Source organism: Diorhabda carinulata, chromosome 1 (assembly GCF_026250575.1).
Source record: "Diorhabda carinulata isolate Delta chromosome 1, icDioCari1.1, whole genome shotgun sequence".
NCBI classification, from domain to species: Eukaryota; Metazoa; Arthropoda; class Insecta; order Coleoptera; family Chrysomelidae; genus Diorhabda; species Diorhabda carinulata.
The window spans coordinates 27,354,008-27,378,695 of NC_079460.1; the positions used below are offsets into that span (position 1 = coordinate 27,354,008).

The window sequence follows — 24,688 nt, forward strand, 5'->3', positions numbered from 1 at the left end:
AACGTCCATTCAACTATAACGAAAATATTTAAAAAATACTCTTATGATTATTCGAAAATTATTGTTGACAGTCGTCACCTGCCACTTTTGTCAATATTATAATGAGATGACGAAATTAGTGAACAGTCTGTTATGATCCAACATCAGATCTTCAGATCACGGAAATGTGATACGAGGGTTGCTATTTAAGTATTGAGATATGGCAACACTGATTTGAATTTGTCAAATCTGATATTGCTATAATGAAGTTTGAAATTATAAATGGTGAATGTAGTCAGAACGTGTTGACATACGAGTGCTGTTTGAGTTTGAGAGAGTTACTCGAAGAATGGAATTAAGCCGCGATCTTTTTCGTACGATGATTTTCTATGACTTTCGACGTAGATTAAACCAACAGCAATGTATCGATCAACTCGCTTCGACTTTTGGTAATGAAGCATCATCTCGAGCTACCGTGATTCGTTGGTGAATCTACGCATATAAACCCGTAACTAAACAACAATCGCTTGTATGGGTATTTCAAGACGAGCTAAATCCAACAAGAGTTGTTCGCCTTCGAAGCAAATGGTCACCTGTTTTTTCGGAATAACTGGGCAAGTCGCCACCGTTTCATCAGAGCAACATAAAACGGTCAATTTTGACACCAGTATTTGTTTGCCAGATGTTTTGTAGAAAAAAAATCACAAATAAATTCCGAGGTTTTTTTACACTTGAAGAAGCGAAAGATGCGTACAATTCACATGTTTTGGAGGTACCTTAACTGGAATGGAAAAAATGCTTCGATAACTGAGTTCAAATTCTTGATAGAGAATATTGTTAAAAACAGAAAAGCCTTTTCCAATTATAAATATTTATTTGTCTATCTTGAAACTTTAGTAGCAGCCTCCGTATTTGTTTATATCAGCCTTGTCTGCATTCCAATAAACTTATCCTGAGATTTATAAATATTTGAGTTATAGATAAAGTATTATCCGTTTCTTGAATCAAGATTTAGATTTCTGTAGTTATTCTCAAAACTTGAGTTAGAACTTTGGTACATGAAATTATAAAAATCTATCTCAGTCTACATTTTTGTGTGGAAAAGTTATTGACTTCTTCAAAAAATTCAACGTATTCTAGTAACATAACAAGACGATTAAGGAGATAAATCAGTTGGGCTGAATAAACTTATTTTCATGCCTAGAGCCTAGAATTGCGACATGTACCAATATTTTAGAGAATATCTGTATATATTCCCTGGGCAAACCGGTAATTATAGTAATAAATGAAAAAAAATATTCCTCCCAACTGACAAAAATTGATCAGATACTACCAATGTATTCAAAAATAAAACGAGATTATATACTACGACCGAAACTTAACAAAAACGGATAGAAAATAAAATGAATCAATGAGCTCTTCTTACAGACCAGTGAATTGGAACTATTCTCTTATAAAAATTGAATATTTCTGTTACAGAAGAAGTTTAATATTTTTGGCAACAACGTTTAATGAGGGAACTATGGACATTTATATTTGTACGTATTTTATCGTTATGAGTACCTCACGCTAAATTCACTTTGTACTATTAGAGTATGGATTCCTGATTATGTAAACCTTCTATTCAAAGAAAAGAATCCATATTAGATCTATTATCAAACATCTCTATGAGCTTGATATAAAAATTTGCCATATAAATGCACCACTGCTCAAGAAAGAAAATTAAGACCACATGCCAAATGATCAAATAACCGTGAAGATCTCTGAATTTGGTACCATAATATTTTGGATAGAGATAAAATAGGTTACAATCATATAGAGTATCTGTAGTTTGCATTTCGCAGGACAGTTTCTGGATACATTTTGTTGTCTATCTATGAATCCACAGGTACTGCATATTTCACGTACGAAAATAGTGCTTTCACTCCCTCTTTTTTTGTCTAATCACTAGTTTTAGCTTAGTTAAACGTTGTGTGACAAAATGAAGAAGATTTCAAATTGTCTTATTTTTGATGACACGGATGAGTTATTATAAACTGTTCGTCTCAAATAAAGTATAGTAAAATTTTGATCTTTGCTTGATCACACGGGAATATCGAAAGTTAAGCACTATTGTAAAATGAACGACATATTTGATGATTTATTGAAATCCAAGAATTATATAACACACGTAGCGTCGTCATATACATGATTTATACAGTAGAAGTGAAAAAGATTATCATAATATAAGTATACACTATTGAAACAGTTCTAAAGTAGTTCATATTCATAGTAGTTCTAAAGTTCATATTTATACAGCAGGATTGTTATGCCTTCGTACAGATAGAACCACCACTACATAGATCTAGAGGCAATAGAAACCAAGGAATATTGGCACACTAACCTCTGGTTGTATATATGTTCTCCTAATTTATTGTGATTTATAATCTTTTAAGCTGAAGCTATCAGTTTGGGAAACAAAACTACTCACTTAACATACTTGAGGAACATACTTGTTGCGTATTTATTTCAAATCATGAATTTATAGATCTTTCTGTTTACCTTCAACGTATTAATCACACTACTAATTTTTAAGTATATATATATATATATATATATATATATATATATATATATATATATATATATATATATATATATATATATATTGCTCTTTGTAGTGATTATTTTTCTTCGAATCAGTCGATTAAGACTATCTTCACCTACAACCCAATAGTCCAAAATATACATAACTCCTACCAAACTCTCTTTGTTATCTGGCTTCCATCTCACATTAAATCACTGGTGCTGAAACTATATATCACCATGTCAAAGAAACTGTCTCTAACACAACTAATAGATCCAAGTGTCTTGGCGTTGGACGCAATAGTATCACAGTAGATAACACCATACATTGATATTTAACTGGAAGAGAAACTACGATAATCAGAAGGCTATCCACACCAAATATACATACAAGTATTGCTCCTATTCCAATGAGCAGGACAGAAGAGGCCATGGACCTGAAAGAGCATCAACATCACTGCAAAAATAATATTAAAGTGATACTCGATATACTTGGAAATATTTGATCACAGATTGGTATATTTTAATCCATGTATTTATATCAAATCATATTTGTAATATATTTTATCATCCATTCACAAATAGGAGGTAAAAAAATAGTAAGCAACTATGAGACTCAAAAAATAGGAAAGACCTCGAAAAGTACTCTCATTAATAATCCCATTATTGACTAGAATGTACTACCCAATCAATTTACAAATTAGTTATTTTATCTAAAAAGTTGGAGAGAACCATCCAATTTTATTTTGTCATTATAACTAAAATCTAATATTTTTTAATGCACAACTTTTAGATGGATCTCAAAGTTTGCACATGTATGGCGTAATTCCAGACGCTAGAAGCGCAGTTTTTGATATCTGGCGAGATTACGATGACAGGAGAATTTCAGACGTAGCTTACTATCTACGACTGAACCACTCTAGGTTGATAATGTCAAGTTTGAAATGGAGGTCAGACTTAATTGGTGATGTAACGGTGAGTTCAAGATCAATCTTTCAAATCTCAATTCTGATATTTTGTTTGTTCAATTATGAATATCCAACAAAATATTTTAAATTTATTGACAATACCAAAATATAAAACATTCCAGCCTTAAGTAGTATAAATGTTATATCATTCAACAATTGATTTTCCCATACATAATCTCACTTTATTAAATATGTGTTTAATAAATATCCGACCTCAATTGATTTTAGAGTGGTCTTAGAAGCAATATAAAAACATTCTATGAAGACACTCTTGAAGCAATAAATAATACAAAGCAATATGTTAAATCGGAAACTGTAGATGCCATCAATGGTATTTGGACAGATTCAAAACCATTTCTCACCAATTTCCTAGGAGATCTTCGAAATCTTACCGTTATTGAGGAAGATTTGGAAGAGCTGCGAGTATTTTTGAATAAATCATATTATGCTAACGATTTTTATATAAAAGATATAACAGATATTGTCGTGTCTGTATTCGATGATTTAGCTTTGAAATCACATTTACAATCATTACCAAAAATTGTGCAAGAAATTTGGTCCGTGATGGGCGACTCTGGACACAAAATAAAGAAGAGTATTTTATGGATAATTGAACAGGTAAGTTGAATGAGGCTTATATCATCAAAGGACTCTTATAAATTGGATTTAAAAATGTATTTTCAAATTCAACTGAACTCATTTTCCACTTTTTTATATAATATTCTTCAGCCTGTTTTCATCATATTGAAGAAACAGGTTGTTACTATGGTAGATCTGTATAATAGCTCAAAGAAATAAATACACTTCTTAGTTGATCCTGGCCAAGTTTTATTTTCTTAGGTAAAAATGTACTACAAAAACGCAACAGAATTCATTCATAATTTATTAAATGGAGATCCCATTGAAAGTCTGTCGATTGGACTTGAAAAATTAGTAGAAAAATATGATTCGTTCATTAAAAGTCTACACGTAGCGATTATACAATATATGGAAAATATGTGGTCCCAAATGTATACTTTGGTAGTTGAATATTGGCACAAGACTCTAGCTAGTATTGAACCCACATTTTTAAAGTTCATCCATTATTTGGAATCGATTGCATGGAATACTGGACAGAAATTTATAGGTAAGTAACACTTATAACTAACTCTTCCAACTGTTCAGCTCAATAATCGTATCATATAGTTCAGTAAAATCGCGAAATAGATTTTCCAGGACTTTCCAACTGTTTAATTACATCTAATGTCAAAAATTCATTACATAATTATGCGGTCGCTTTCCAAGACATTTTCAAATTCATTTTTGGCATGGTGGCGTTTCTATCAGAAATACAGAATAGTATCTCAACGAACACAATAAATCATCAATTAAACAAAATGTCAACAAACTATTTACAAAAATTGGTGTTTCAGTTTACCAGTCCATATCACACGTCGATTTTCTGTCCATGTCTCAATAAGTCACCCTTTATTATGAACATCAATCAATATAATGTAGATGTTACTTTTTTGTTACTTTTTTATTGTCATATCAACACATTGGCTGTCGCTACAAGAGGAATAGACTTATAGAACAATATTTATTGTTACAAATAAATAGAAATTATAAATCAAGTTCACATTCATGTGAAATTTTTAACAAAAGTCAAGATCAACGGCGTACATATCGAATATTTCACACAATAAAATTTCTCACAAACATTTTAAAATGTTGGGAAAAGTTTTTTTAACTCAACTATTTTTGTAGCCGTGTCAGTGTAACACTAATTACAACATTTTATTTCTACCTATACAAGAAAATGGTGTCTATTGGTGGGACTAAATGTCTACACGAACAAGACTTATCTTACTACCTTCATTAGGAACAAAAAGTTCAATGTCAAGCCCTACAAGTTAGATGCGTAAGCCATTGTTTGGAAAACGGAGTGGAAATATCAGGGACTCGCACTAAATAGTAGACTCCTTTGGAAGAAACATAAAACATGAAAAGCTAATGAATACTAAAGCCCTGATGTTTGCAGAAATTTCGCAGGGAAAACATGGAGTTTTTATCCAAATATCTTACTGTGGATGTGGATACAAGCATGACACCGATCATTACGTATAGGGCAGTGGTCTGGGATACTAGAAAAAACTTCCCTCAGAGAAGAAATCAACAAGGTTAAACCGTTTTCAAACAATGATCCAATCTGAAATAAATCTAACATTGAGAGAGAAATTACATCAAAACTAAGCTGTAGAAGCAAATGGAGTCAAAACGGTATACGAATGCTTCAAAATAATCAGACAGAACTGGATTAGGAGTATATAGGCCGAAAACCAAACACTCTAAAAGCCTAGGCAAAATACCAAGTATTTTTCAATCAGAAATAAATGCAATTGAAAAATGTGTCAAGTTAAACCTAAAAAGGAATTATTCCAAACAAGAGATCATCATGTTCGATAACCAAGCAGCCCTCAGAGTTATAACCTCCATTGTCATAAAATTCAAACTAATTCGAGAATGCCTAGACAAGCCAAATAATCTGGGTAAGAATAATAAAGTTATCTCACAATGGATTCAGGAACCTACTGAAGTCTGGGGAATCAAAATAGCTGACAGACTTGCTAAAGTAGGGGCACACAAACCCTTCATGTAACCTGAACCCTTTTGTGATATCAGCTAGAGAAACATTAGAAAAAAGGTAGATAAAACCAGTTACTGGAACAATCTACAGGGGTTGAGAATAGCAAAGATACTCCTGGGAAGTTTAGAGAGTGCAGCGAGCAGATTCTGTTACATAGAGGACGAAATCCCTATCCACACTCTCTCTAAGTGTCAGAGTCTACGGAAGCCATATCACATTCAGAACTTCTCAAGAGGAGTGGGAATAATAGATGTGATGTAAATATTGAGGCTCTCTAGTGCCACAGCAAAAAAAGCGATACAATGGATCCTTTGGGTCGCAATGTATATGAGACCCTGAACTACGTACATATGAATATGTCAGGGATAATAATATGCTACTCGATATAAACGCTCCTTTGGTTTGTCCAAAGAAGCATATATTCATGATAATAATATTCAATAAATTATCAGTATAGCTTTACGGCCCCAGCTAACGATTTTTCTTAAAGAGAAGGAATATTTTGTTGCTCAACACCAATATTTTCTCTGTTATACGCTATAATTATCTAAGGTTCTGCTATTGTTCCTCCATCTCACTATGTTTGCCGTCTCTTTTATTTGGATTCTGATTTACTCGTCAAGAATAGCAAATTACCATATGCCTAATACAATAATATTAGAATCATCCAATTATCTCCTCTGTTGCCAGTGAATTGTATATTCAATTGTATATCAATACAGTCAGCTTCATAATATAATTTTATTGGCCACTAGAATCTTATAATAAATGTGAATCATTGCTATACTAATCTTCTCTCCTATCGGATTCCTTTTCGTTGCTGAGATTGTATTTAGCAGTACACAAATTCATTAACAGAATCCTCCTCTAGTAATTAGAGTAAGTTTGCCTTTGCTCATAATTAGAAATAGACTTTATTTTTCTTTAGTAAAGAATAAGTGAAAGAATTAGACGGTGAATTTAATAAAGTACTGTGATATTTAGTTTTTCTTACCAAAAAATTATTCAGTATTTTGAAACTAGATGCTAGTAATTACTTACATGGCGCTTTGTACAGAACTTACAAAATGTTACAATATATTTTGCGCCCAAACAACATACGTTAAGTTTATAATGGGCTACAGCTAAACTATTTTCGCGTCCCTGCAGTATCTAGCGTTATTATAATAATTTAAAGATAATATGGACTAGTAACGGGTGACCCTAATGGCACTGTTAGAATCTGTTATTTAAGATAACTGGTGATACTTATGGTAGCTTATGCTAAATATAACATAGCGATACTACAATATTAATGCATCTAATTTTTTTTTGATTTTAAGTCTCTTCTGTTTTAAAATTAGTTTTTTGATAAAGAGTTGAAGAAAAGTCAAAACGTCAAGTTTAAATTTAAATTTTTAAATAGAAGAGACCTAAAATCAAGTACATTTAGATGCATCAATATATCAAAAGGTCTGGGAATTGAGAACTTGAAGAAATTTAAAACAATATTTATATTTTATCTCTATATCATGTCTTTAGTAAAGAGGAAGTTTTTGTTTCTTACGATATTTTTGAAAAGTTTGGTAACACGGCTTGAACTTTGTTAAATATAGGTATTTATTGATTTATTGTAGATTTCCTATATCTTCGGAAGAACGAAATTATCGAATCTCCCTATTTCCTACGATTAACGAAATTCTCCCAAGATCTGGATAGGTTTTATAAAGATATAACAGGAAATAATACAATTGCTAGCATTTACAAATATGTTCAAATAGCTTGGAATTTCATAAAAGAGAAGTATTTGACACTTATTCCTTTTGGCAAAGAAACAATGGATGTGGTAAACGAAATATTATTTGAATTGAAACAAATAGGTGAAATACCATCAATTAAGTTTTTAATAGACGAATGGTGGAAAGCCGTCGATTATTGCAAATTTTATTATGATTATCTTGATATGGAAAACAGAATACATAAAATTATTCGTCTTGTATACATTAAGCTTTCTGAGCTCTCTATGACAGCTTTAGAAACTGACAACAGGTAAGTTTATATTCTATGTATTAGCGAGTTTTATATAACTAGTTATATATCTTATTTAGGCAAAGAGTACCAAAAACCAAATTTATTTTTGAACCAAATGATGGCATTATGCTATTGGAACAAAAATTACCAATGTCTTGGCATGCTTTTAATGAAACACCTAAATTCAAGGTAAGATTTATTCGATATCTGTTTTAACACGTTATTTAATGTGTTTATGATCGTCATTTCACACCGTTTGATATGGTAGTTCATTGTACAATGTTCGATTTGGAGAACAAGATTTGAAAAAACGGTTCTTGAATGGTAGAGTGAAAATAAATTAATTATATGTGTGTAGACGCTTGTAATATACAGTTTTAAAAAAACTCATCCTAGAAGTCAGTTATATAATCCCTCAAGACTGAAAAATTATTTTTAATCAACCCAAACATTTTTTTGGGGAATTTTGTTAACTCTTTTACATTAAAAAGCTGAATTAATCTATTTGTCTGTCTTAGGAGATTCCAGAAATTAAAAAAATATTCGATATAATGAGTTACCTGGAAGAAACTGAATTATCATTTTGGAATTTATATTATGATTACAAACCATACACTGATCCTAACGATTGGTTACCTCCATTCAAAGGTAAGTAAAATAATAATTAAAATATCTTATATTCAATCGAACTAAAACTTATCAGAGTTTATTATAATAAAATATAATTTCTAGAATCACTTATCTTTGTTCTTCATAACTGTTGTGACACCCAAATGTTTGAACTTCTGCACTTTTGCAAAATAATACTATTTTTATAATTCTATTACCACAATATTTTTTATTTCTCATTATTTGTCTTAAAGTTGTCGTGTCCAGTTGCATTTGCTTCAGAATCTTTCTTTTTTTCTTTGATGTCATTATTCTTCTGCATATGTAACTATTTTGCACTAGCACGTTATTAAACTTCTTTTGTTCACATATCTATTAACATGCTATGCTTTATTTTCCAAATTGACAAAAAAAAGAAAGTGTTTTTTGAACTATAACACTACAGTATTATTCATGAAAAACTATTCAACGGTAGTTTACATATAAGTATGAATATACAAGGATTATCTAAAATAGTAGGGGACAACCGTTGGAGTGAGGTTAGAGAGATAGAAGAGGCTATCATCATATCAGAATTATAATTTTGCTATACATATATCTGAAGAATGCATGCGTAAGCTATCCTCGCGTTAGGTGCCGCGATTGCTCACCTTAGACCAAAATAGCATTCGAATGAAAAAAGCAAAGGACATTTTGGGGTGGTCATGAGACCGTGTTTACCGACCTTCTTCGCAAATGTGAAACAATAACAAAAGAGTTAAGCATAATCGTTTGATAAAGTAGCTGAAGAAATTGAAAAGAAGCGACCGCAAATATTCTTGGAAAAGTGTATAGACTTATAATGAGACTAGGCTTAGAAATAAAAATGAGCTTGATAGAATCAAGCATACTCAAATGAATGCTCAGAGTGTTAGCCACTATCTCAAGAGGTTGAGTATGAAGTATTGAAGTTTTATCAGAATAATACATTTAATTAGAATGGAATTTACTATTCTAATAGGTATTATATATAAAATATCATGATAAAGACTGAAGTTGAGTCGAAACGTCAATTTTTTATCAATCTGTCAATAATTATTGAAAAAAAAAATAATTTTATAACAGAAGTGACTTAAAATCAACAACATTTAGAAGCATATAATTTGACATTGACAACTTTACACCTACCACACGAATATCGAAATGTTAAAATAATATAATGAGAGCGATTTTTTGAAGGTAAAAAACCTTCTCTGGCTAATTCCGTGAAGAATATTGAATTACATCTCCGAAGAATATCACGCCGATCGATCTTTCTGTCGATATGGACATCTCTAATGGCTCACAATTGTGAGAAAAGAGGTGTATGCATCTTATTAGAACCGTCTAAAATCCTCTCACTCGGAAGCTCCTATCAGAACACCGACCAGCACTGTTACATCGTTCGTGAAATAAAATAATCTTCAACGCTCTCTGGCGCCATTCTCACTTTGAATTTCGAACCACCAATCAGGTATTATTATCCGTAGTGCCGATAGTATGAAATAATATTTGAATGGTGCTCGAAGTCCGTTTGATATATTAAAATATAATTACTGTTTCTAACTCTATTGTTTCAAATTCAAAAACGTTGTTTGTCGTCACTCGGAGTAGGAATCAATTACTTTCTGGTTATTGCAGGGACAAGCGTCAAATTATTTCTGTTGATTAGAGATTAGAAATATCAATATCTATAAAATGGTCGATTGGTCTTACGTTCTCCCTATACATAGGGAGGTATAATTAATGCTAAGTTTTAGAGTATATTGCGGTTCCAGTATCTTATCTCCAATTTTTAATCCGGCATTGTTCCGTATCTCTTTAGTTTATGTTTCAATTTTTACACTAAATCATGAGCCTATTTCTAAGATAATACTAATTTTAACGACTTTTTTCCGTAATTTATGGAATGAAAATAACATTTTTTATAGGACACGCCATGTTGGTTGGAAATAACCATTATGTAACATTTGATAAAAAATTCTATGACTTCCGCGGAAATTGTACCTACTTACTAGCTACAGACTTTGTTGATAAAAATTTCACAATACTAATCTCTTACGATGATATTACAAGAAATAACGAATTGATAATGCTTGTTGGAAAGACCGTTGTTCGAATCAACATTTTCACAGACGTAAGTAAACGATGTTACATTATACTACACAATTATAAATTTTGGGTGAAAAACTAAAATAATTTTCACCAATCAATGAGTATATCACTGAAATATTATCATGAGTTTGAGGATATTCACCCAATTTTGCCATTTATGAATGACCCTTTTATTTACTGCTTATTTAATTAATGTGTTATTTGCTTACAAAACGTGAATTTGTGGAGTTCAATTCTTATTTAATGGAAAATTTTAGTATATAAATATGTGAAATAGAAAATTTAAGAAAATAGAAGTAAATATTCCCATGTAGACTTTTGCCGTAAGAGTGAGCTTGATTAGTCACTAAGTGCTCCTGATTCTTAACCTGATTTTTCAATATAGATTCAAATTAGGACATTAGTTCACAAAAATAAATTTTATTCCAGAATTTCTATCTCGAATTCAAGCCGTAAATATGATAAATGACTAAAAATCATAGACAAGACTTGGTTAATATTGAAAGATCTTGGAAAGAATAGACCGGAAATTGTGCTAAAATGAAAGAACTTCCACTTTTCTTTTTTAGCTTTTCAATTTTTTATTATTACACATTTGTTATAAGCAAATATATCAATGACTGTTAAAGTAACAGGAATCAAATGAAAATAACTTCTTCTGTAGAATTTTTCAATATTTCATTTAAAATTAGCCGAGAGAAAATTGCTTTGATTCACAACACATAACCAAGTGTAAATATAGCCCCCTACTGGCAATAAAAAAATAACAGTCCAAATTGGTAATAATCAAAACAAAAAATCGCCAAATTACCAAATATGAACTGAATAAACTATAAAAAGTTATTGCAAAAATCAAAATCCATATTGAAACTTTTAATATTGGAAATTAGATACATATGTATGTGTGACGCGTGATTGAGTGAATCATAATTATACCTAGCTCCTAACTCTATTAACATAGGCCATTCAAGCAATATTAGTTTATTTATAATATTTGTCGCGATATTTTACAATTCAAATTGTTAAATGCTCACATGTTATATTTTTACAGAAAGTTCTTGTTGGAGAATCAAGTATAGAGCGTCTGCCCTTACAAATTGGAGAAACATATCTTTACAAAGATGCAGGAATATTCAAAGCAGAAAGTCAGTTAGGATTTATTTTGGAGTGCAATATGAAGTTCCATACTTGCATATTTGAAATGTCTGGTAGGGAATTTTGGAAATATTATTTATCATATTTGATAAAGAAACTCAGTTAAGGAAGTGCTTTCAACCATAATAATGATGAGCTTCCTCTAAATCTGTAAATTTTTAGTAACAATCTCTCTCTGTCTCTCTCTCTCTCTCTCTCTCTCTCTCTCTCTATATATATATATATATATATATATATATATATATATATATATATATATATCCATTAGAAGAAACACAAGATAAAATAGGAACGTTAATAACTATGGATAGAAGAGAGTGAGAATTGTGAAAAAATATATTAACACTTTAAGCAACTGACAGTTCGAAATTATTTTTTTGAAATATTCGGAATATCCCATTACTCTTTGCTAATTATCGTCTTACTAACTTTTTTCATATTCAACTTGGATTTGTAAAAAAATATAAGTATCCAGAATTCATTTCAATACATCCTGAAACATAATAAACCTAAACCAACTCAGCTAACTAATACAAGAAGTAATTCCTGTTCTATTAGATACTACAACGATTTGTAAGTTCCGTCTTAAAATTCCGCGTCTGCATAGTTGCTGTGGGCAACACAGAGACTCCAAAGATTGGTATGTCGCTTTAAAGCGATAAATATTTATTTCAGAGATCTGTGCAGTGCACTCAATTTCGTTTATTATGTGCGGTATAATTGTGGAATTTTCCGCCAAAGTAGTTTTTCCGCTGGTCTTCCAGTTCCAATTTATGATCAGTCTCTGAGGACAATATATTGGTTATACAAAAATTGTGAGTGTCGTTGTATTGGTGGCACTAAACAGTGTGTTTGAACGATTCCAGAAGCGACAAGTTATTTATGAGTTATAAAAGTGGATTGGAACGTATTATGATGGCGTCACTATTGTGCAGAATTAGGTACACAGTGATTACCACGTGTTGTTTTATATGAAGCGCCACGTCTACCACAAAGATGTCAAATATGTTGTCTACACTCTGTACACTCATCAGTGGAGAAAATATTTTGGTTTCCAAGTGACTAACTCGCCATTATTTTACGAAGTCAATCCAGTTGAAATCGTTTGTCAAAGACTGTTGAATGATTTGCTTTTTATAAGAATAATTTTAGTTTTTTGTTACTGTTTTTTGAATGCTGTTAAAAAATAATAAACGCACCAACTTCAACTCGTAAAACTAATTTATCAATAAAGAAACATTGACATCTAATGGTGTCGGTAATGTCAAATGAAGAATATTTCTAAAAAATTTCAGTTAGGTTTCATCTGGGAACTTTTTCATATGTTATAACCTGTTTAGTAAAATAGTATTGTTTTTACTATAATTCACATTCTTCCTATAAACAATTTTAATTGAGTATTCTACCACAATATCATTTTCTTGTAAACTAATAGTAAAAATATTTTTGAATTTGCTGTTGTGTATTTGACTCCAGATTCACTTTTATCACAAAATGTTCTTAAACCTTAAAATATGTTGGTACTTTTCATGCGGTGAATTTTCATCAAAGTGATTATATATTTCAATATATTTTTTAAAATTTTAAATGATCAATTTCTATCATTAAAAACAAAAGTCATTTCAGTCAGTATAATATTTGAGACTAAAAATTTTCAGTTTCATTACAAAATAAATCGTTTGAAGTTTGAATAAACCACTCATAAATTTTCTTAAAATCAGGTTGGTATTTTGGTAAAACAGCCGGTCTTTGGGGAACTTATAACAATGAGCCTACGGATGACTTTTTAACCTCAAACCAAACTCGAGCCGCCGATTCTGCCTTAAAGATATTTGGAAATAGTTGGTCATTGGATAAAACTTGTAAGAATGACATTCTTGAAAGAGTAGAGAAAGAAAAAACTGCCTCTAAGGAAATATTGGCTCTTTGTGAAGAATTTTTCAAAAGTAAAGTTTCACAACTTAGCACATGTTTTCCCAGAGTACCAAAGGAGAGTTTTCTCTATATGTGTCTGAATAGTACAACAGAACAAGAAGCATGCATGTCAGCCGTATCTTACATTAACCTATGTTCTTATGCAAATACGCCGTTGAGGATACCAGACACGTGTATAAAGTAAGTATCGATTACTATACCTTCTCTTTACGGTGTAATTCTCTTGGTTCAACAGCTGCACTTTACATACGTATAGTTGTACTACTAAATAATTGTCATACTTAATGTAAATTCCGGATAAAAATATAAAAATCTCGATAAAACATATTTTATGGATAATTTATTGAGTGAAATTACAGTATAAAAATGATTAGATGATAACACGCACATGCAAAATCATTGAAATCAATTCAAATTAAGTGTTTTGCAAAATTATATACTAACGTCAATTGATCCTTTATCCATAAAAAAATGAAGGAATATTCATACTTCCGTATGTAACAATTGTAGAGGAACTTCCATTTGTAGTACAATTGTTTGGGGACTTTTTGATTAATACGTTGTTATCAAACTACTGGTATTCGAAGTAATACGTTTCACACAAATCATAAGTCCCAAAAAGTCAATAATCTAGGAGGACAAACGTAAACATTTCAATAGTGTTTCATAAATAAGTCAAAATTTCACTTTTAGAAAACTATATTTCTATATTTCTGAGGTATGCCAAAGAACAACTCTCATTCTTGTTTTCTATTATATAATTCTTTGATCCCACCTGTTTACATCTACTTTATTTGTTTTATTATATTTAATTTCTCGTATTATCCTTTAATACCATAAAAATCTCCGTATTTAAAAATAGTCACATTTCATCCATCAATCAAGTTTTAATGGATGGACATAAATAATATCCTATCAATTTTCAATCGCGTTTGTATTAAAAACTCATGTTGGAAGGTGAGAAGATACCAGATAATGTAATAACTGTTAGTGTCAACTGAGAATTAGAGTTTTTTTGGATCTTACCAATCAGTTTTTTTTGTTTAAGGTGTAATTTACTAAATGGTATTGAGATACGAGAAGGTCACTTTATTCGATTACAAGGAAGCGATGTTCCACAGACTGCAGATATCGTTTTTATAGTGGAAGCAAAAAAATGTAATAAAGACCTCAAAAAATCCAAAAACTTTGAGCTACTTATAGATCTAGTAGAAAAAGAATTGCAAGAATATAAAATTATGAATAATAGGTAAGTTCCTGGACAAAATAAATTATACATACATAATGTAACTTATTGTAATTTCTGTTCCCAAGAAAAAAATGAGTAAAACTTTTTTATGAGTCGATTACGGGTTAATAGAGTGTACCATTACTGCAAAATAACTCATTAACATTTTTTAACTGTAGACTATGTAAATATTGTCACTTTTTCATAATACAAGGTTGTCTCATAAGTGATGTCGGTTTTCATACGTGAAAATTCCTATGCCATACTTTTTTATACTGAATAGTATAAATTGCTATAAATATGAAATACATTCAGTGTTAAGACTTGGCAGCGAGAAAAATGTGAGATTGGAGGGAAAGTCACAATTAATGAGTATCATCCACCTGCGTGGGATATTAAGGTTACAATGGAAGCAGTAGGAAACCAACCTATAACCAGCACTAACCGATTATTGGACTCCCTTGAACCTTCTAAAGATACCATACATCGCTATATAAAATCATTAGGTAGAATCTATAATAGTTGTCGAATAGTGCTATACGAATTAACCGAGATTCAAATGAAATGTCGAGTGAAGGTGCATAAACAGCTTCTTGCTCTGCCGAATGATGATAGTAGTAGTAGTAGACACATTATTATTTGTGATGAAAAATAGATTAATTAAAACAACACAAACGTGGAAAATGACTGGTTAGACAATAGTTATTTACATAACTAGTTATAAAAAGAGCGATATTGTTTAACTAGCATAATATTTGCCAAAAAGAGCACCAGCGAGTTTTGCAAATTACATGTTCACGTACAACGTTTTATCTAATTCGGCACTTTTACAATATTTAATAGAATCTTCTATGTGAATTTCTGTTTTAATATTTATCATGGATAAATTAGTTAATTTAGTTAATTTGTGATATTGACGACATGGAGCAATATCTAATCAAATTAGAATAGATATTTCACTTTATGCTATTGTGATGTGAGTTAAATTCTCGGGTAATAGAGCATATAATTCTTTTTTTCATGTAAATAGAGCTAAGAGTCTATTATCTTTATTTTGAAAATATCAGTTTCCATACTTAGATATTTTTAAGGCTTATCAGATGTCCTATGGCGATAGCTTCTCTTACGCATTATTGTGATTTGTATTGGTCCATGTTGTGGGCGTTGGCTCCAGAGAAACGTCTTTATGTCCGTGTTTTTCATGGAACTAGATCTTCTGAAATTGAGGACACACTCACTAGAAGACTGGAGTATACAACGAATCTTTGTTGATTAGGAAATAGGATAAAATCTATTCTTATTCTGATAACTTTACAAACTAATATTGGAGCACACATTGACAATCTTTCAAATGTCTATAAAATACCAAAAAACCAATCTACTTCCCCTTAAACTACATACACTCGTTTATTCTATAGAACGAATTAGAAGAAATTGTTTTATAAATTATTGAGTTTTCTCATAGGGAGAGAGAGAAATTATTTATTGTTAAAAAATTGTTACAATTTATACACAAAAGCTTGTAGAAACTAAAATACAAACATAAAAATAACTAAATACTGATACAAATAAAATAAAATTTCAATATACACAATAAAACAAAATGAATAACAAAATTATAGCTAATACTCGTAGCAATAGGTAAGAATTTGTATATAAGTCGTATATATAGCCAAAATTAAACCAGTAAGCAGCATAGAGTGAGAATGTTCCATTGTCGCTATTAAATTATCGATCAACACATAGATTTGTTTAATGATCGTAAACCAAAAATGCAATTTAACTACTCGTTTGGTGTAAAAATCTGATAGCTTACGCAAAAGTGTGAGCAGTAATCATGACAGTTAACCCGAGCAAACTTGTTTTTGGACCTGGTTTCAATTTCGGCGGAGAACTTTTGTTCACATATTGTTATACATTAGTTAGCGAAGATTGTACTAAAATATTAGACTTTCGAAACACAATTACGAAATTAATTTAGAAGGGGATGTTGTGGCGTATCCAAAAATTTTCAGCTTGGTCCTCGTACAGTAGTATTTATATTTGTATTAAACTTTTCACGCATGATTTAGACTGAAGGTTTTACTATTTGGGCAATCATTTTATTCTCATGTAATAAACTATAATTATTTTCAGCTATGCAGTCGTTACTTTTGGAGGTAATGGAGTATACGATGAACCTAGAAGCATAGTTATTGATGGAAAAACTTTTACCGATGCGAAATCGATATTGAAGTATTTTGATCAAATTCCTGTTGGTAAGTAACTTAATGTAAAGGTATAGTTAATACTTCTGTTTTCGGCTTTATCTACCTTATGTGGTACCTATAAATTATGAATTCACAGAAAGTGCAGTGAACTTAAGGATACTTTAAAGCAGTGCCTTCTACAGATTAATAGGTGCTCGTGATGAGATTTAAACTTGCCCTCTCCCAACATATAATGAACTGTCCTTAATAATTGTGAAAATTATTTTAAAGCGACTGTTGAAAGAAACAAAACATGCGACCCGCTAACTATGAACTCTTTCCATTCATCCGTTTCATAATCAATAATCTCCTACTTTTCCACAAGTTTCAAGGTTTGAAATTGTCGCATAAGGTAGGTCACCTTAATTTGAACTAGGAGGTTTTCGCTTATGCGCCCTACTGTCCCCATCATTCACTTGTTTCCAAGAATGAACAACAGGCTTTGATGAGAACAAGGATCTGGGGGATCGCGTTTCTAAGTTACGGAGACTGAATTCTATGACGAAACTTTGTCCACCACTATAGTGGCGAAATTTATTTGGTTACTGAGTGAAAAAGTAAAACTTCAATTAGACTTTCAAATTGAGAAATTTGTTTTGAAATAGAAGTATACGGAACGTATTTTTGACAATACTGATATTAGATTCATTTTTATAAGATGATTTCTTACATTTGGTGATTTACGTGTTTTCTATCTTGTTTTTTTTCATATCTAAAGTAACTAAATTCACTCGATACTGGTAACCAAGGTATCCATCTTTATCATCAGCGATTGTATATGCACAATCAAAGTATATTTTGTCATTAAAAATTTATCAAAATTGTTTTAAGTTGGTTCAATTATTTTTTATTATGGCTATTAAAATTGACCAAATACCTAAATATTACATTTCATGTTTATAAATATGTCCAATCATTTTTTAGGAAATGGTACCAATGATATGTTCAACGGCATCATGTTTGCATATAATTTAATATTCCGACCGGGAGTTTCAAGAAATTTCATTTTAGTGCCCTGCTCTGAATGTCATAGAAATAACATGCAAGTAAGTTTTTCTAATTAAAATTATAAATTCCGGAATTATAACACATATGCAACGCAAATTAAATATTTAAATAGGTATAAATATCATATGTCCTTACATCTCACACCAAATGAGATTTAAAACATCCTTGTGTCGTCCTCGAGGCACATTAATATCAACCCGTCGGTCGGTGTTATATAGCTAGGGATATATAGCTGGAAAAGAGCTAAAAACTTTGTAAAGAACCCCTTCGAACTCTGGCACGTGTATGGCGGATGATTAAAGTAAAGAATTGATTATACAGATTGTTATAAGTTTAGGGTACAGCCCCATTTATTTAACCTTTAATTTGTCTTTGCGAGATATGAAAGGGGTCTAGTGTATGATGATGGGACTTAAAATTTAATTGTTTTTGCTCAAAAATTCCTAAATGAAACCAGTCGTTACAAATTGGAACAGGGGAATGATTATTTCCTTTAAAATCCCAGTTTGTTGCAATAATGGTTGTCGAATTTATTCGATTTTGATAATTTTAATGTTTGTATTTTGTACAGTACAATGTTTTTTGACATCTAACCAATATATATGGTTACCATTTAAAATGCTTAATTTTTATCCGCACTCACTATCACATATAATTAATTTTTCTACTAAAAATCGACAATAGCAGAATTAATAGCAATGTAATGTAATCTAATAATAGTAATGTTGTGTCCGAGAGAATTTGTTATTCGGAATTTAAAACACTTTTCAAAACAAATCTGGAATCTGTCAATTAACAACCACATACAAATTTTGAATTGGAATTGAGTCAAAATTGTGTGTGATTATGTGGATGAGGTCTTCATATTATTGTCTGTGATTAGAAGATGTCAATTTTATTACTCTATGAAGTGTTTTGTTTTTAGTATCTAATTCATCGAATAGTAATCATACCTGAACGTGTTGGATACGTGCTGGATTATTTATCAACATATTTTTGCAGGGAGTCATATTTATTAATGGATATTATGAAAATATTGGACATCGAGACTTTTCCGTTTCACAAATGTTTTTATTCTTTTAGCTTAATCCATGTCATAGTTTTTCATAGTTTCAATAATTGATGATGTTGGAATGTAAGCATTATTCATTCGATGTAGTATATTATTCCCGGACTGGATCATTTTCAAAGCGATGCAATAAATTGAGATAATTGATACATATTTTTTGACATGGGTGTATATAAGACATATATTTAAATATTAATATCATTACCTACCGGTGATTGAAAACTACTCATCATTTTTTATGAATAGGATTTGACATAAACTGTAATTCTTATCAGTTTGTTCTTTCAGTGATTGGAATAATAATTATCTCATTAACTTGTCAAAAGCAGTGAGAAAAAATGTGTTTTTGGAAGTTTCTATTCGTGACTCAGACACATAAGATTATTTATTTTATGAACTTTTCCTATTCTGGATAAAAAAATATTTTTTTGAAACGTGATTTTGACCATATCTGAAATAAGAACTAACTAACTAACTAACAATATTTTTGATTATATTGGATTTTTCATAAGTTGTCTAAATCTTTCTAGCAGAATGCATTCAGAAACGAGTTTTCACCTTCTATGTTATTTTTTTTTTCATTCTTACTTCAATAGGTTTTCTTTTTTTTGTTCAATGTAGTTTCATGCACACCACTCTTCTTTTCTCTTCTATAGTGATATTCTTATTGATCGTGTGTTTATCCAAGCCTTCTGTGAGGAAAAAGCCTTAGCCGACTTATCGCACCTGCAAAAGAGAGTAAAGATTGCATGCACTTGTTCAAGTTGCCCCTACTCATTTTCGTTTTGTTCACTCTCTTATCATCACTGCTTAACGGGGTTTACCTTTTTTTCTGCCTTGGATGCCTAGCATAGTCTTCGCTAGTGTAGACCGTCAGTTCCATCAGCTGAATGATGGAATGGATCTTCTACTTTTGGAATCTACTTCTACCTGTCATTCTTCTACTCCCTTGTCTTGTTCACTGGGTAGTCGAAGTCGTCCTTGGTCCAGGATGATTCCCATGTATTTAGGATTGATTAGCAGTGATTTCCTTGAAAAGGATTACTTGGGTGTTCTCCTTGTCGTTTCAGTCTTCCTGAAGTCTTCGCATTTATATATTATCATAGTGAAAGACCATAATTTCATCACTCGTTATAATTGATCGGATTACAATCCCTCACGGCAAAGCTCTGAAACCGCTCACAAAATTCTACTCGAAGTTGCTTTTGCATAGAGAAAAATTTAACAATCAATTTTTAATTGTTAGAAATGATGGACACTTGTCACCGTAACTTGTTAGTTGAATATCTTTCACGACAGATACTCCAAATATACACTAACAGATTAAAAAGACGCTACTATAAAAATTCATTTTCTGTATTTTTTCGTTGTATTCGTATATTTGTCAGCTACTACTTAAATATCTCATATTTTAAAATAAATGCCACGTTTAATCGTAAATGATAAGTGTATATTGTAATATACTATTACAACTCATTTTAGAATCAAACATTCTAATTTCCTTCCAGCTATGTTAACACGAAAATTTAATTGAAATTGTTTTCAGCATGACTATTCGACGATTCATCAACTACTATCGGAAAGTGCCATTTCCTTGCACATTTTAATGAACAATCAGTTCACAATGCAGAAAGGAAGAGATGCCAAAATCCCGTTCGGTGCGTACTTTACTAGTTTTTTTCTTTTTTATTATTATTCAATTACTTACAGACTGTGATATGAGTTTAGTATTGCTCAAAATATTATTTTTTTTATTCAAATAAGGAGATTTTATTCCTTATATATAAATTAGAATGCAGTATTTGCTAATTAGATCAATAGTGGAAATGTGGCAAATCAAATACCGAAGTGTACTCCTCTTAATATATATTCCAAGCTTTCAAAATTATGGTCAAATTACAATGGAAACATATGTATAAGAATATAACAATATTAATTTGTTTCCTCACAATCTAAAGAATACTCATAGATCACAATGCTGCAACAAAAACAGAAATCGAAAGTATCTGCAAGCAGATCATACATACTTGTAGGGAACGAAATGAGAGAGTGAAAAACAGACTCCTCATTTACCCAAATGGGTTAATCACAGTGACCACAGAAGAGAAGGCCTACTAATTGGGTCGCAGGTTTACTTCAAATGCAACTCTTGATTCTCTGGGAAAACTACCACTAAGGCTGCCTAGATTTGGTTCATCAATGCCAGAAATAGAATTTAGATATCGAGATCGGGCAAAATTTTTTAAAACTTGGAAATCAATAAAGCCACTAGTGGATGCAATACCACCAATCATATTGTAGGAATTCTAAGCACGCTATGCGAAATATGTTCTCTATAAAAAAAGTCGAAAAAAGACAGTTCGCAATAACTACCGTCCGATTGCTTCAGCTTTAACCATTTCCAAGGTCATGGAGAAAGTCATTAATCATTAACTGTTGAGATATATCGAGTCTACCATCATTTTCAACGACCATCAATACGGTTTTCGTAAACATTGATCAACATGGGGTCTTCTGGCCTATGTCACCAACGTATAGACTGAAGCTATAGAGAAATATGGAGAATCCAGAGCAATCGCACTGAACATATCGAAGGGTTTTGGCTGAGTTTAGCATGCCAATCTACTAAATGAATTAAGTTCGTACGGTTTATCGCCCTCACTCATCGACTGGCTTTTTCAAAGACCGATCCATCAAGGTCAACGACGGGATGCATCTCGTCACCTATTCTCTTTCTCCTGTACATCAACGATCTATTCGACAAAACTGCAAACCCGATATATAGCTTCGCTTTGGAAAAGTGCAAGCCGAATACTCTAACCCACAGATGTTGAAGATCAATACCCAGAGGCATCTCCATACGATAGGAACCACTCGAACTACTCGAGTGTAATGGGGTTTATCCTCTTTTGCTTGCTTTTTACAAAATATTGATTTTGGAATCTTGGGGATTTGATAATTTTTCTATTCACCATAATCCTCAATTAATAAATCTAATATTGTTATACTTTTATATAAATTGTTAAATTTTACTTTGACCATAATTGATGTATTGATTGTAGATATCTTGTAAAATCAAATATGATAAAACAACTAGTAGAAACTGTTTTATATCAATCAATGAAAGATACTTTGTTCGGCATAGTGAGATAATTACTTATTATTAGTACAATAGTAATTAATATTTTACAATTGAATTCGATTATGTTGAACCATAATCCGAAACATATATTTTGTCCCACCCTAACTATAACTAAAATTATTTAAATATGCATAAGAATTTATGTTTTTTTGTTAATGTCAGTAAGTAAATAACTAGCAATATTCATTATATCTACTTTAGAAATTTAACAATATATAAACTATGGCCAAATAATTAGTTAATTAAATTATAATAAATTTCATTTAAGTTTTCATCTTGTTCATTAACTGATGATCTATTGTGTTTCACGAATATAATTTCCTTGATTTTTAATTTCTAATATTTCTCATCTTGAGCTAATATTTTTTGTTTTAAAATTAAACTATTATGAAACAAATGATGTCATCGAGTCATCACAGCGAAAAACTTTCAGTTAAAAAGAAGTTCAGAACGGAATCGTTTTTGTTACCTGAGGGAGTTGTGATGCGATTTCTTTTAAATGGGTGGCCCTCAATCAAATTCACCAGCTTAATATTCGTCGATGTTACTGATTGTATGAATGATACAAGCCATGAAAGAATAGCAGATAGTGATAACGTAGAAACAAATTATCTTGATTCCTGCTACTATTGCACCTATAAAGTGAGATTATTTATCTACCTTTGTGCAAGGAATAGGAGTTAAGCTTATACTAAACTATAACGGTTATAACGCAATTACAAAAATATGGAGAGATCGAAAGCAACAAAAATAAAAGTAGTATAATTATCAGTGTGCTCATCTTCAATTATAATTTGGAGACCTGGGTGTTGCAACGAGCAGATACTCTGTAGATAGATTTTTCAAATTGTGATGTTAGCGTAGAAATTTTAAAACACCGTGAACGGCTCAAAGAAGGAATTTGTCCATCCTAGGAGAAATGGAGGTATCGCAGAAAATCTTAACGTTTGTGTACAAATACATCATTGAGTTTTTGGGATATGCCAGGTGACAACATCTAGAGCGGAGCGAGACTAAAGCTTAACATAGATGGGGCCTATCCCCTTTGCATTTGTACAGAGTTGCTGCTTACAAGTATTGATTATGCAGATAGATAAATACAAGACAGAAGACGGCGGCAAATAATGATAAGTAATTGCCATTTGACAACATTAATTGATTGAACTTCAAATTGTCACTACACGTCGAAAGATGTCAGGACTATAATAATGATTGTTGTAGTGAAATAATTATAAAAAGATTGTTTAATTGTTCACAAATCTAAAGAAGGAAATGACATTCGTTGTGTAATTTCTTCTCTGTCGTTTTAACGTTCGATAATCAACTTAGTAATGTACTCTATACTGAGTCGTTTCCTCAAGATATCTCCATATTCTTCAGTTGCCTCCGCCTTTTCCTGGTAAAAAAGGCATAATTCATGTAATGGATATCTGTTTATAATTATTCTCATCACATTTTATGAACATACAAAAATTTAATTTGTTTTATGTTTGTAGAAAAAAAGATATTATATAGAGATCTTTGAGTGTATTCTATTGAATCCATATAAAGATTTAATGTTTTCAAATATAGAAGTATAAATATTTTTATTACACCGGGCAGCGATATTGTGTAGTTGATTTGAAAAGCTGAAACATTGGTGATAATTGAAAAGTATTACGAAGTTGGCAGAAATATTTAGCAGCTATTATTCTATATACGAATTTTCGTTTAAAAAAGATATCATAATATCAACGGTAATAGTTCATAAACATTTCTCAGGTATTTTAATTATAGAATTTAGATTTTTTCTCCTATGTATCAGAGGCTTTCGGATTGTTTCAAAAAAATCACTCACTTTCCTTAAATTTTTCTTAAAATCAAATAAGCCATCAAAGTTGAACTCAGTAAGCTACCCTTACGACTTACGGATGTTCACCCACTGCATTTCAGTTACAGTCAGATACTCCCACATTATAGATTCCAATTAAACATTGTTATATCTGCGCTCCTTATTCTCTTAATCCGATATT

At 31.1% G+C, this 24,688-nt stretch overlaps 1 protein-coding gene across 1 annotated transcript in view; it reads left to right on the forward strand.

Annotated features, from left to right (window-relative positions):
• Window positions 1-24,688, forward strand: part of LOC130901518 (uncharacterized) — a 136,176-nt gene that overhangs the window by 100,720 nt on the left and 10,768 nt on the right. The window contains exons 41-53 of the mRNA XM_057812967.1: window positions 3,338-3,519; window positions 3,741-4,130; window positions 4,353-4,638; window positions 7,755-8,166; window positions 8,226-8,337; window positions 8,667-8,796; window positions 10,707-10,912; window positions 11,942-12,098; window positions 13,767-14,160; window positions 15,029-15,229; window positions 17,345-17,466; window positions 18,382-18,503; window positions 21,081-21,192. Coding sequence (XP_057668950.1) covers window positions 3,338-3,519; window positions 3,741-4,130; window positions 4,353-4,638; window positions 7,755-8,166; window positions 8,226-8,337; window positions 8,667-8,796; window positions 10,707-10,912; window positions 11,942-12,098; window positions 13,767-14,160; window positions 15,029-15,229; window positions 17,345-17,466; window positions 18,382-18,503; window positions 21,081-21,192 — 2,826 coding nt within the window. The remainder of the gene's footprint in view (window positions 1-3,337; window positions 3,520-3,740; window positions 4,131-4,352; window positions 4,639-7,754; window positions 8,167-8,225; window positions 8,338-8,666; window positions 8,797-10,706; window positions 10,913-11,941; window positions 12,099-13,766; window positions 14,161-15,028; window positions 15,230-17,344; window positions 17,467-18,381; window positions 18,504-21,080; window positions 21,193-24,688) is intronic.